At 43.1% G+C, this 15,099-nt stretch overlaps 1 protein-coding gene across 1 annotated transcript in view; it reads right to left on the bottom strand.

Annotated features, from left to right (window-relative positions):
- The window catches only part of CD109 (CD109 molecule), a 135,868-nt gene that overhangs the window by 92,173 nt on the left and 28,596 nt on the right, over positions 1-15,099 (bottom strand). Inside the window, exons 5-7 of the mRNA XM_053280308.1 lie at positions 10,374-10,499; positions 8,165-8,204; positions 6,657-6,741 (exon numbers count right to left, since the gene is read on the bottom strand). Coding sequence (XP_053136283.1) covers positions 6,657-6,741; positions 8,165-8,204; positions 10,374-10,499 — 251 coding nt within the window. The remainder of the gene's footprint in view (positions 1-6,656; positions 6,742-8,164; positions 8,205-10,373; positions 10,500-15,099) is intronic.

Below are 15,099 nucleotides of genomic sequence, written 5' to 3'. Positions count from 1 at the left end.
AAAGAGAGAAATTACAGAACACTATAAAAAATGCAAATGCATCTTGCTCTGAGGAGAGAAGAGACACGCACAGCCTGGGAAGCTGCTGCCATCCAGATCCCCAGCTGTAGCTGATGTGTCTCCCCCTCCCTCAGCTGGTACCACAGAGCTATGCAAAAGCCATCTTGCTCTGAATGGAAGAGAGACAAGACACAGTATCAGATGATCAATTTAAAAGCGCAACATGTAAAGATCTAGGTCTCACTGCCTTTTTATTGCTGTTCTTTGCTGTTTTATTGTATATATTTTGATTGATGCTTATTGCTTATGGTTTTAAAGTTTTTCTGTAAACCATTTTGGGAGGTTCACCTCAAAAGTAGTATATAAATCCAAAAATAAATACATACATATTGCCTTGAAAAACTCACAATTCCAATGCATTACAACTACACACCTTTTTCCCATAAATGTGTTATGTTGTCATCAACTTTCTGTAACCGTAGTCTGTTAAATTTTGTCAAGTAAGCAATATGCCATGTCCTGAAAAATCAGTTTTCCAGTGTGGGACCCATTGGATCCTTTGAATTTTTTTCAGTTGCCATATTTACTGTTCTCGACAAGTTTGTTACTGACTTGCCCATCCTTGTCCAACGACTAAAGTTCCACAGTTACCTGAAATCAAAACTAAGCAATCTTCAGATAGGAGGTAACCCATAATCTAACATATATTTTGTAAAACTGATATTGAACCTTAAATAAACTTTTGCCGAGTTTTACCCTGAAAGCCTCAACAACACTTTGCCAGTTCACACTAGACAAGTAAACAAGACAACTGAGTTTTATGACCAAAAATCACCACTAATCAGGTCTGAAAAAAAATACTGAAAGACAGCGCAGAAAATATTGCAAATTGCAATGCAATGGACTGGCAACAGAGTTGACCAGATTCCCCATAAAAACTGGGTGAATAAAGGGTGACAATTTGAGATGAGTCTTGAGCTTGGAGCTCTTTTCACGATCATGGCAGTAGTCTGCAGGGAGAGCAGGTTTGCCCTACACTCTCTGCAAACGATCACTCTCCCTTCCCTGGGCTGAGCAGCAGCTTCCCCAGCGGCTCACCCAGCAGCTACAGGAGTTGGGTGCAGGAAAGCACCGCCATGCAGTGCCCCACTTCCCCAGTGGTTCACCCAGCAGCTACAGGGGTCAGGTGCAAGAAAGCATCGCCATGTGGCCCCCGACTCCCACCCACCCCCAGAGCCCAAATAATGCACTGCACAAGTGCACGGGGCTCCCCCCACCCCGAGTGTGCTTGCCGTGGTGCTGTTTGCGGTTGGGCATCACAAGGAGCTAAAGAATTCTATCCGAAGCATGGTCTGCACAGGAGCAGAACCCAGTTATTATGAATGTCTGGAACCACCGTCCAGATCTGGCCCTCTCCACCCCCAACACAGTACCTTCAGTGACTTTTGCTGGTGTCTATCTTATAATTATTTTTAGATGGTGAGCCCTTTGAGGACAGGGATCCATCTTATTTATTTCTCTGTGTAAACCACCCAGAGGCATTTTTGGAAGGGCAGTATAGAAATTAAATAAATAAACAAACAAGCAAGCAAAACAACCAAGACAGACACATCATCCAAAAAAAATGAGGTCAAGGGAGCACTCGGACCCTTAACCTCATTTTAGCAGGAGGCTACCTGGGCAGGTTTGCCGCTGCCCGGCTACCAGGATCGGGCGCGATCCAGGTGGTTCACACGAGCATGCAAAAACAGTCTGGGCTCCCTTAGCCCGGTTTTGCATGCTCATGTGAATAGCCTCCTAATGTGGAAGCAGCCAGACTCTATACAGAACAACATACTGGTTCTGGGACATAATACTCAGAAGGCCAGAATTTTCCATCAGGAAAACTGCAAACTCAAAAGTGTTAAGCCCCCTTCCCCACCACTACACCATGTCACTACCCCTATTTAATTTAGGGGCAGGGGGGGTTAAGGTATTTATTTAAGCATCAGGAGATCCAATCACAAGTCTCCTGCGTCTCCTGAGTATTATTTTGACCCTCAAACTAATTTAGAAATCTAACTTGGAGAAAAGCTCAGCAGGGAGGAGTTTGTGTTGCTATAATACCTGGAAGCAGTTTGATGAGGTTATGCACTCCTCCCTCTCTTTTACAGGTAACTGCTATATATTGTTGATGCCTCACTCAAGGCATGAGCCTTGGTGTGAGCCAAAGGGCTCCGTGACTGTTGCTCTTGGTCGGGGGCTCACAAGTCTGAATGGAACAAATAGTGGTAATATGACCCCATCTAGAAGAATTTTCAGATATTGTTGCCAGAACAACCTGTTTGAGGGCTACAAACAGTACCTCACTATGTGATTTGGAACTGCAGGCTTACAATCTCCATCTTGCCTATGAGCTCATGGGACCGTGAACTCTGCACGTGCCCATATTTCACAAAACTCTCAAGTTGGTCACTTAGCACGCGCAAACATGGGTAACTTACCCAAGGTCAGTATAAAAAGCGACTGCAAGGTATAACCCTATGGCCCCGTCTTCTCTGTTTAGAGAAGGAAGCTGATTGAGCAGACATGAATTAAGGAGAGAGACTATTTCTCAAGAGAATAGTAAAACTCCCTTTTCTTGGCATAAAGAATTAGTTTCACTAATTGTCTTCACAGAAGTTCAGATAAGGCTGAGCACTCCCACCACACTACCACTGCACTAATGGTCTGGCACAGAACAGAGGGAAGGTCCTTGGTTTCAAAAGGATCATTATCTCCACACCTGGAAGGTCTTCCTGGTGTGCCAGATAAGCCTTGAGCTCACCCATTCACTCCAACCTATACAGGTTGCTCAAACCATTTAACTTTATTGTTCATTAGGATCACACCTACCAGTGATCTAATCAAGCAATATGAATGTCAGCCCCAACAGCAAGGAGGTGCAACCACTGGATGGCCTGAAGGCATGATTTTGTCTAAAGCTAAAGTCTAAAGCTGCTCTTCAGGCCCTTTAGCCAGCCCTGAGCTGTTTCTGTAATAATTAGAACTTTAATCTAAAACGCTTCTTCGTGATATTCCAAATTAGCGTTATTAGTTAAGATTTTATTACCTTCTTGCCTGCGTAATCAATTTTTTTCTTCCTGTACCCCTAAATAAATCTGATCGCCCCACATTTAAGTCTCCTCTATTTTCCAAACCAAAACTTTGCACAAATTGATACTGTAACAGACTGTTCGCTATAGTCTTGCTAATTCTGCATACAAGCCCAAAGGTAGCTCCAGAGGGTTTAGCCAGCACCCCAGAACAGTTCTGTTAACAATAATGATTAGCTTTTGTGGATTCCGCTGCTCTTCCCTAATCCACTATGATAGGCTGGAAGCCTTGCTTCAGAAAGAGTCTGAATCAGGGGCGGAGCTACAATTTGGCAAACAGGTTCAAAGAACCTGGGCTGTGCCCAATAAGGGGCCACGCCTCGCAGCCCCGACACACACCCCATGTCTGACGTCAGACGCGGGGGTGCTGGTTTAGCTCCCGAGCAGGCGCAACATGGCCCCGTTCAGGAGTTAAATGGCTGCTGTGAACGCAGCGCCAGCCTAAGTAGCTCCTGAAGGGACCAGGCAGCCCCTTCAGGAGTTAAATGGCCAGCGTTGCATTTGCAGCGCAGCCAGGAACAGCTCTTCCCTGGAAGAGCCGCTCCCGTTTGTGCTGCAGATGCATTGCCAGCCTTACTTTAGCTCCCGAAGGAGCTGCGCAGCCGCTTAAGAGTTAGAAGGCTGGCGCTGCATTTGCAGCGCAGCCAGGAGCAGCTCTTTCCTGCAGGGAAGAGCCACTCCTCACTGCACTGCGAACACAGCACCAGGCTTAGTTTAGCTCCCAAAGAGGCCACACAGACCGCGCTCAAGGCTCCGTTCGGGAGCCAGACCACACACCCCGCGTCTGACGTCAGACGTGGGGGCAGGGTTAGTGGGGCCGCCGCAGCAAACGGACCACTGGCAGTCAGGCTTCGCGCCTGGTCTGGATACTTTGGGGCGTTTCTCCATCAGATGTTAAAATGCTAAGAACTATCTTCAGAAACTGATTTATTGATTCCTTCCTGCACTACTGATTGACCCTTAATGATTTTTTGTCATCTAATCTTGTATTGTGGGAATCTATGTGTGTAAATAATGTTTAAATGTGTAGCATATTTTGTTTATCTTGAGTGAGACTCATTTAGGGTACGGTGCAGCTTGCTGCTGTGGGGGCACACACCCCAGCACCCCTCCGTTGTGGCGGTGCAGTAGCGGCATGCACATGTCCGCGCATGTGCAGAGGCCATGTGTGTGCTGCCGTCATGCCACCACCGCATGAGGGGTGCTGGAGGGCAGGTACACTACCGCAGCAGGAAGCTGCACTGCACAGTGGAGGAACAGGTATCGACCTACTCTCCTCACTTTTAAAAGTGCCCAAGGTGAGCTTCGAATCTGTGCATGATTCGTGATTCATGCACGTCCCTAAAATCTGGAAAATATTATAAGGCACACAAATGTGGTTTTTAGAGGGATACTAGAGGGTGCAGAAAAAAGGAAATTTAATGATTTCGAAACTGAAAATATTTTGGTTACAGACAGTGAAGAACCAATATTTCAAATTATATGCAATTTGTTTATAGAATGAATGCAAAAACTGCTTAAATACTAAAAAAGCCAAGAGATGTGTTAGTGAAATTTTTGAGTCAATGTATGAAGCAATTAGTTTGGAATATTATAAGACAAAAGACGGGGCTTAAAATTAATGGAGAAGATGTTCTTGTCCTGTCAGATATATCCCCTAGAACATTATGAAAGAGCTGCTCAAGACCTGCATTAAAGAGACCTGCCCCCCAAAAAGCATATGAAAAATTACTCCTAGTTAGAAAACAATGGGAAGTTAAAAATGCATTAGAATCAGAGAAATCATTAAGGTAAGTTAAGCAAATGTTATTTGAAAAAGCAAATAAAATTATACAGCATGTTAAAAAGAGAAGAGTGGTCAAAGTGGTCAAAGCCTTTGCTACCTCCCTGGTGGGTAGCGTGGCTATTCCACTTGAACAAGTTCAGGATCAGGTGAGATCGTATTTCCCAAAGATGTATCAATTTTTTCAAATCAAAAATGCAAATCTAGCCTTAATTAGGAAATATGGACCTCTCATATTCAATTAAACTTGAATTACTGCTATTTTCAAAAACTAATAAGGGGTTGGTTGGCAAATTATACATTGGGGCTATTCTCACGATTAACAAAAATCAGGTTAGGAGAGCCTAGCCCGATTTTTGTTAATCGTGAGAACCACCGGGCTCGCTTGAGCGCCTAACCTGCTCAAGTAGCCCGCCCCTTAGCCCGGGTTTGCAGAGCGAGCGCTCCGCAAACCCGGGCTATCTGCTTGTGAGTAGCCATGGCTCCACGCCGCGGCTACTCGTGAGTAAACCCCTGACCAGGAGGCAAAAAGCCGCCTCCCAGCTCCGGGGGTCTCCCCAGTATGCCCTGCACGCTCACGGCCCCTGCTCCCCCAGCCTCCACCGGCTCCATCACGGAGCTGGCAACTGTGTGGACGGCCAATCTGGCCACCCAGGGCTCCCTGCTCAGTCGTCTCCGGGGAGAGCGGACTTAGCCCGCTCTCCCCGCTGTTTGGCAGAAAGCGGGTCTCACAGATCGTGAGACCAGCCTCATTATGTTTGTTGGCTTCCATTGTAACAGACAATCTTCCTTCCAAAATAAATGGGAAAGAGATTTACAATGGCCAATCTCAGATGAAGTATGGAAATAGATAGGAGAAAATGTGGGTGAGAACTTGATTTCTATGAATTTAAGAGAGAACTATTTGAAAACATTATAACAAACATATTGAACACCATATAAATTGAAAATAACATAATTTATCTCATGAAAGGTGCTGGTGATGTGAAGAACTACATACAGATCATTTACATATATTCTGAACATGTTGCAAACTCAAGCAATATTGGCAATTTATATTGTTCTATGTTAATCAAAAAACATTATCAGTTACCAGTGAAGATCCTTTAAGAATTGTATTGAATTATCTAAATCATGTTGTAGATAAAGGTGATGTCAAAATTATTATCAACTTGCTAACTGATGCAAAGATCTCCATAGCAGCACATAGTGGGGAGCGGATTTTTAGGATATGGGATATAGCTCTGATGACAAAAAAAACTTACTTATTATATAAAAGACAATCAGATAGATGACTTACTTTACTGTATTAGGAAATGGTCACTTTTTGTATCATTTTGCAATGATAAATTTAGTGATTATGCATGTCCCTACGCAATGTTTTCTCTAATGTGAAATGTGAATGTACCATTCTGAGATCTTTTTGTTTATAATTTTGGTTGGCTGGGTTAATAATTCAAAGTTTGTTTTTCAATTGAGCTGTGTAACTGATGATTGGTGTTTAATTGGATTTTCTCTGTATGTTTGCTTATTAAATTAATTGAAAAATAGAAAAATAAATCCAACTTGGAAATTTAGAAAAACTCTAAAGAAATAAATCCTTTAACACACATTAAATAAGTACAAGACAGACAAGATGCTATTTTAAAGGTTTTACTTTCTGTCTTTGACTGGCACACCACAAATAGGAGTAAATATTTTTGAGAAAGGCATACAGATCTCTAATTTATTTTACCTACTTTGCCGTGACAGTACCACTGAAATTCTCATCTTTTGGAGAATAATATTGAGGTGTTGTTAGAAAAACTTCAAATTTTGGTAATACTAAAAAAAGAGAGAGGGTTATGATTAAGACTCTACAAAGACTCTATAATGACAAAACAATGGCCATAGTTAAAAAGTTTCAACAACATGTATTTTTCAAAAACAATAGAAATAACTACTTCTAGGTCCCATCTACATTAGAAACATAACAGGTTTATACCACTTTAAGGGTAACTGGTTCCCCCAAAGGATTCTGGGAACTGTCTTTGATGATGGTGTAGAAAATGCTCTATTCACTCCTCATACACGCATACATCCTGCCCACACACACACCATCACCACTGTCCAGAACCATAATTCCCAGGATTCCCTGGGAATAGAAAATGCTTGTTAAACCAATTGAATGCACTAGTATGAACAGGCCCTTAGTGTCTTAAGTAACTGAATGTAAAATAAATCCTCTAAACCAGGGGTAGGCAATGCAATGCCTGGCTGCCAGCTAAAATGAGGATGCTCCTTATTCTGGGATGCAAAAGTTTCTCAGCTTATTCCTAGAAGCTAAGTTTCCCCCTGCAAACAGAGCTGACTTTAACGTTCATAAGGCATGCATGTGACATAAGAGTCCTTTATCAGATACATTGTTAGAAAAACAAACATTAAATCCCGCTGCTAACACAACAAAAAAGAAAGTTAACAGAGACAGAGTTCTGTGAAAGCACTGTTACTTTGAAGCAGACAAGCTTTAAAATTAAAACGGGGAAGACTCCTCCCATTTAAGGAGAACCAAACATGAAGAATTTCCATAACCCTGCCCCTGAAGCTAACAAGAGCAATGACCCAAAGGTTCTCAAACTTGGGTCCCCACATTTTGTTGGACAACAACAACTCTCATCGTCCCCAGCCACAATGGCCTGGGGACCCAAATTTCAGAACTTTTCTGAGACCCATAGTTTGAGAACATCCAGGCATAACCCATTCCTGGACAACTTCCACTAATATTCCACATGGATAACTTCTGCTGTTGAAGAAGAAGATCCAGTGCCCATTCCCACAGGAGAAGGGAAGGCTTATATGACCTTCACATGCTCATTTTACTGCTGAAGCAAGAAACTCCCCACTGCTATGTATGTGAGACAGATATGTGATGGATGTTCCCATAATATCCTTATCACATACATATCCTCCACAGATATGTGAAGGATGTTCCCTAGTTCTTCCCCAACACTCTGCAATCTATAAAGCATGTTCAAAATGGCAAATGACTCTGCAGACACTTTTCTGTATGTCCAAATACAGAAATTATGAGGCCCTCATAATCTGCATCTCATCTCCCACAATATGCAGACTTTTAAGTATGCACATGTCTTTTGTAAACAGCCGTCACTTCAATGATGTTGCAGGAGGACCACTGCCTCCTTGACCCTTAAAATACCCTTCTGTATTCCAAAAAAATGAACAATCAATATCTGCAGATATTACTTACCATATTCCATCACAGTAAATATCTGATAATGTGATTGATCCTATGGAAACAAAAAAAAACAACCATCTATTAAATGTGTGTTAAATTCCATGGTTCATTGCATCTAGGGATAGGGCTTTGTCTAACCCAATTCCAGCAAATAATAATTTTTTAAAAATTATGCACATACTAAGCTGCATGTTTTGAGAAGTGACAAGAAGTCATAACCAACATCAGAAGTCAGGAATTGAACTCTTTAAATTATCTATGGAATAGACTCAAGTCTCAGACTTTACAACAACCAAGTAGGGCTGTGCAGAACAGTTCATGGTCGGAATGTTCCGACCACGAACTGGGCCAATTTGAGTGTTCTGAGCTCAGAACAGAATGCCCTTCAAATTAAGGGCCTGTTCCAAGCTCGGAACAGAACAACCCCATTATGACTTGAGAACACTCGAAATGTTCCGAGCACCATTTGGACTCCAAAATGGTGCTCTTCTGGCCTCTGCACACGCACAGCAGCCATGGTCAGCACCACTATGCAAGTGGCTGCCGTGTGTGCGCAGGGGCAAAAGAGCACCATTTTGGAGTCCAAAGTGGCACCTGTAATGTTGAAACTTGGAAGAGGGTTGTTCCAGCAGAACAATCAGGGCATTTGCATTCCATTCTGAGCTCAGAACAGAACACAAATGCAGTTTCGTGCATATTCCTAATAAGCACTGACACCACCTGAAGCAGTGTCATGCCAACACTGACCACATCCCTCTCTCTTCTCGCACTGATGCAGCTTTCCAGCATGCCAGGAGAGGTGGAGTTTTAATCCCATCCATCCTGGCACACTGAGAAGCTACAGCAGTGTGAAAAGGGAGAGATGGTTGCTGTTTGCATTTTGATCAATATTGTTTAGTACTGTAAAATTGTTTTAATTTTTTTTTTTAAGGGAGAGACTGTGTTACTAGCCACACCTGTTGCACCATTTTGGAGTCCTTCAATGAACCTCTCAAACCTAGCCTTTCAACCATTTTTGCTGTCCCTAGCCTGTCTGGAACAGAAATGGTGGCTGCATTCCAGGCCAAGGGTCATTCTGTCAAGGCATTTTCCCCAAAAGGTTCATTTACAAAGGACTGCAAAAAGCCAGAGGAAATGCCTGTTCACGGGTCTACACCCATTTGACACTAATTTCCTCCCACTTTAAGAAAAGCATACAAACCGTGGTAGTACACGTGTCCAGCAGACCCTGGTAACAACAGAGCCTTTCATGCCAACTTTGTGCACCGCTGTAGCTGTGCAGCATGCAGGAATGGATGGAGTTTTAACATCAGAGGTTCGGGAACCAGACAAATGACCAGCCCATGCACCTGGGGCCAATACGGCAGTGGGCCAGGGCAAGGCAGCTGAGGCACGGCAATCAGAGTGGAAATGAGTCACACCTGTGGCTCATTCTCCACCCCTCCACCTGCTCCCACCCTACTTAGATGAGCTGCTGCTCATTCAGAATGGCTTCTCTTGAACCCAACAGCAGCAGTCTAAAGGTAGCAGCACTTGGACCTCTTTCAGTGACTGCAGAGATATAGACATTTTAGGCTATGTCAGGCATCAACTACACCACAACTAAGGCATGATTTACCATTTCTATCATGAGCCTTGAGCTCGCATGCTTTCCACTTCCCTTTGGGCATGAAGAGGGGATATTTGCAACTTCCATTTCTGATTGAATCCTAGTTTATATTTGTCCCTATTTAGCCCATCATAGTATCTCTCCAGTGACTGCTGCTGGTGCCGTGTGTGTGTGGTTTTAAGATTGTGAGCCCTTTTGGGACATATGCCATTTTTTATATATTTTGCTGTGTAAAGTGCTTTGAAAAGACTTTTTATTGAAAAACTTTATATAAATATGTTTAGTCATAACTTAATTGTATCCTAGAATGTTCACAAACTATGATTAGAGCAAGGTGGAATTCATCTGGAGACAACAACAAATCTCAGGTTCTTTTAAACTAGGAATAGAAGCTGCAAATGCCTTACCCTTGTGTACAAAGTCCAGGGCTTGTTATAGTAATGATAAACCATGATTTAATCATGGTTCAATGTAGTATCTGAATCCAGCCTTAAAAGAGGAATGTATCTAAGATGCAAGACAGCCCTATTAGCATCAATGGGAACTTTATTGCTGATTTGACTAACAGATGGATTACAACTCTATCATACAATACCCATTATTAATACTCACAGTAACTTGAACTTGTATGGACCAATCACCCAGCACAGGAAATTTGGATAGTTTAAACTGCATGGTAACCTTGCCCAGTCTTCCATCCTGTGCCAACCACTGCTGAATCAAATTTGATCGAGGATCCTAAAGAAAAATCCATAAGGTATATGCTGTGTATTTATTAACCTAACAGTAACTAATCTATGACCACATCCAAGCTAGAGAATTATTGCAATAGTTTACTGCATTGTCAAAGTGCTTCTTCCTGATTTATGTATCATAAATGAACATTCACAATAGCTTAAGGGATGTGAAATATGTTTCAGCAAAAGACATCCATATGGAAACTTCACAAATCCTGCTGATATGACTAGTTATTTATTAATTATTTGGTATATGGGTATACCACCCCAAACTTGCATCTCTAGACAATTTAGTACAAAAACATAATAAAAATAGCAGTTGAAACATGAAAACGGTTCACATTAAAAATCTAGTTAAAAGCTTAGATGAACAGATGTGTTAAGCATCTTCATAAAGACTAACAAAAACAGGGAGGTTCTTACTTCAACAAGGACTGCATCCCAAAGCCTCAGGATGGCAACAAAAAAGGCCCGTTTCTGAGTAGCCACCAAACAAGCCAGTGACAATTACAGGTATACCTCCCTGTATGATCTCAATATGCTACAGGACTCATAACGGAGATGGTGTTCTTTTAAATACCCTGAACCTAAGCTGTTTAGGGCTTTATGGGTTATAACTAGCACTTTGTATTTTGCCCAGAAACACACTGGTAGCCAGTGTGGTTCTTATAATATAGGTGTGATATGATCTCTTCAAGATGACCCAGAGCCCAACCTGGATGCCGCAGACAATGTACATCCAGACAATGTACAAAGGCAGCCCCACACAGAGCACATTGCAGTAGTCAAGCCTAGAGGCTACCAGCATATATATTACTGTTAAAGTCATTTATCTCCAGAAATAAGCACAGCTGACATATCAGCCAAAACCCAAAAAAAGCACTCCTGGCCATTACTGCAACCTGAGACACCAGAGGTAAGGGGCATAGGAACTATGGAGCAAGGAGGGGGGGAGACTGTACCCCGGATGCCAGGGTCCAGGTTGCTGCTATGGCTCCCCCTAGGCCAGGACACCCCCTTGACCCCTCCTGCAGCCAGCAGGCGAATGAAGTGCTCGCCAGCTGGAACTGCTTCTCCTTCCCATCCAGCATTTTACTGAAACACTGGCTGTGCTAAGGGGGAAAGCCCAGCCAACCAGCATTTCAATTAAATGCTGACTGGGGAGGGATGGGAGAGGGTCCGAATGGACCCTCTCCCTGGTATTGGCCCCATCTCTGCATCTGAAATCAGGTGCAAGGGAGTGGGGCCAATGATGAGCTTTCCTTCCCAGTTAGCGGTTCATGGAATCGCTCATATGGGAAAGGAAGCTCTGCCGAGACAGACGAACCCGTTCTCAGCACTGGCCACACCCCTTTGCATTTGACGCCAGATGCAGGGTGCGTGGCTTGGGCACATGTGCACATTGCGCACATGATGATCAAGCCTGCGGGGTGGGGGAGCCGTCAGAGAACTTTGTCCTCCAGGCACAGACAGGCTCCCTATGCTCCTGCCAGAAACAGATTTGAACATAAGAATAACCCTGCTAGATCAGGCCCAAGGTCTATCCAGTCCAGCATCCTGTTTCACACAGTGTCCCACCAGATGCCTCTGGGAAGTCCACAGGCAAGAGCTGAGAGCATGCTGTTGCTCCCCTACAACTGGTACTGAGAGGCATCATGCCTCTGAGGCTGGAGGTGGCTCATAGCCACCAGAATAGTAGCCACTGATAGACCTGTTTAAGCCCCTTTTAAAGCCATCTACTCTGGTGGCCATCATCACATCCCATGGCAAAGAATTCCATAGATTAATCATGCCCTGTGTGAAAAACTACACCTTCTTGCCAGTCCTAAATTTCCCAACCTTCCATTTCTTGCGGTGACCCCTGGTTCTAGTGTTGTGAGAGAGGGAGAAAAAAATTTCTGTCCACCTTCTCCACTCCATGCATAATTTTATACACTCGATCATGTCTCCTCTTAGTCACCTCTTTTCTAAACTAAAGAGCCCCAGGTGCAGTTGTCTTGCCTCATAAGGAAGGTGCTCTAGGCCCCTGATCATCTTGGTTGCCCTCTTCTGCACCTTTTCCAGATCTACAATATCCTTCTTAAGATACGGTGACCAAAGCTGTACACAGTACTCCAGATGTGGCCGCACCATAGATTTGTATAAGGGCATTATAATATTCGCATTTTTATTTTCAATCTTCTTCCTAATGACCCCTAGCATGCAATTAGCCTTTTTCACAGCTGCCACACACTGAGTTGACACTGTCTACCATGGCCCCAAAATCTCTCTCCTGTTCAGTCACCGACAGCTCATATGTGAAGTTGGGGGGGGGGGTATTTGCCCCAATGCGCATCACTTTACACTTGCTTACATTGAACCGCATTGCCATTTTGTTGCCCACTCTCCCAGTTGGAGAGATCCTTTTGGAGCTCCTCACAATCTATTTTGGATTTCACTACCCTAAACAGTTTAGTGTCATCTGCAGATTTGGCCACTTCGCTACTGACCCTACTTCCCTCCATTCTGAGAACTGTCAATTTATTCCTACTCTCTGTTTGTCCTTCAACCAGTTACCAATCCACACATGAACCTGTCCCCTTATAACATAACTGCTAGGTTTACTCAAGACCCTTTGATAGGGAACTTTGTCAAAAGGTTTTTTGGAAGTCCAAGTATATTATGTCAACTGGGCAGAGGCGTATCTAGGGAAAATAGCGCCTAGGGCAAGCACTGAAATGGCGCCCCCTGTCCAAACATCTAACACCCATCTTTCAGATAACTTTACAATAATATCAGCTGAAAAATACAAGTCAAGCTCCTTAATCTTTTAATATTTAAAAAAATATTTAGCAGTGGACGTAGCCAGACCAAAAAATGCCAGAAAATGACAAATTTCAGTATGCTGGGGCTCATGCAATACCCAACTACTATGTGGGGGAAACTAAACAGAAGTGCCTGTCTAATGCTCTGCTATGCACTGTAGCACCACTGTTACATAAGTTTTAAAAATAAATGGAGAATTTGACTTTTCCCAGGTACTCTGAAAATAATTAAAGGATATGCAGAGTAAACTGTGTCACTGCTTGGAATATATTCTAGTCTTTCAGAAAGACAGTTAAAATGAGAGAAAGAGAGCAAGAAACTCCCAGTGGGTCTTAATACTAAGGATTTCACACTGATTCAAAGACAAACTCACAATTAATAGTCATATTATTAAGACATCACATTTAACTCACTTATCACAAGAAGCAAAGTAGAGCAAATGAATACAATCCTAGCTCATAAGCTTCAGCTCAGTATTCACAAACCCTGATTCTCTGTACATCGTGCCAAACTAAACATGTGTACAGTGACTTATATTATATTAATTTAATTTTTTTTTAATCTCTAATCCCTTCAGGGGGCTTCCTAAAGGCTGTGGGGGGGTGTCTGCGAAAGTTCCTCCTCCCCCTGCTGGCCTCTAGAGCCTCGCAGGTACCATTTGAGCATGTGCAGTGGCCATTTTTTAAAATAATTTTTTTTAATGGCTTCTGAAAACAAAATGGCCACTGTGCATGCTCAAATGGCCTCTGTGAGGCCTGGCATGGCCTAGGGCCTCACAGAGGCCATTAGAGCATGCGTAGTGGCCATTTTGTTTTGGTGGCCATTTATTTTTATTTTTATTTTTAATTTTTAAAAATGGTGTTCCCCTTCAAGTGGCGCCCGGGGCACGTGCCCTGCCTGCCCCACCCTAGATACGCCCCTGCAACTGGGTCACCTTTATCCAAAGAACACCAAAAGGTTAGTGAGGCAAGACTTTCCATTGCAGAAGCCATGCTGGTTCTCCATCAACAAGGCCTGTTCTTCTATATGCTTAACAATTTTGTCCTTAAGTATGCTTTCCATCAATTTACCCAGCACTGAAGTTAAGCTGACTAGCCTGTAATTTCCCGGATTCCCCCTGGATCCCTTTTGGAAAACTGGAGTCACATTGGCTATTTTCCAGTCCTCTGGTACAGAGCCTGATTGTAGGAACAAGTTACATATTTTTGCTAGGAGATTGGACATTTCGCATCTGAGTTCCTTCAGAACTCTTGGGTGGATGCCATCTGGCTCTGGCAATTTGTTAATTTTTACTTTTTCAAGACAGTTTAGAACATCTTCCATTGTCACCTCAAATTGGCCCAGTTCTTTAGTCACTAAACCTGAAAAGCTCGATTCTGGAGAGGGTATATTGTCAGTATCCTCTGCCATGAAGAGAGATGCAAAGAACACATTCAGCTTCTCTGCAATCTCCTTATCCTCCTTCATAATCCCTTTCATACCCTCATCATCTAAGAAAGTGGAGCCAACCGCCTCCCTGGCAGGTTTTCTACTTCTGTTATATTTAAAGAAGTTTTTGTTATTCTCCTGGACACTTCTAGTTATATGCTCCTCAAACTCTCTCTTTGTACTCTTATTGTCTCCTTGCATTTCTTTTGCCAGAGTTTATGTTCCTTCCTGTCCTCTTCATTTGGGCAGGACTTCAATTTTCTGAAGGAAGTCTTCTTCCCTTTTATAGTTTCCCTGACTCTACTTGTTAGCCACGCTGGCGTCCTCCTGGACTTGGTGGTACCTTTCCTCCTTCTTGGTATACATTC

Source organism: Hemicordylus capensis, chromosome 1 (genome assembly GCF_027244095.1).
Source record: "Hemicordylus capensis ecotype Gifberg chromosome 1, rHemCap1.1.pri, whole genome shotgun sequence".
Classification (NCBI taxonomy): domain Eukaryota; kingdom Metazoa; phylum Chordata; class Lepidosauria; order Squamata; family Cordylidae; genus Hemicordylus; species Hemicordylus capensis.
This window is presented reverse-complemented; position numbering and strand designations above follow the sequence as displayed.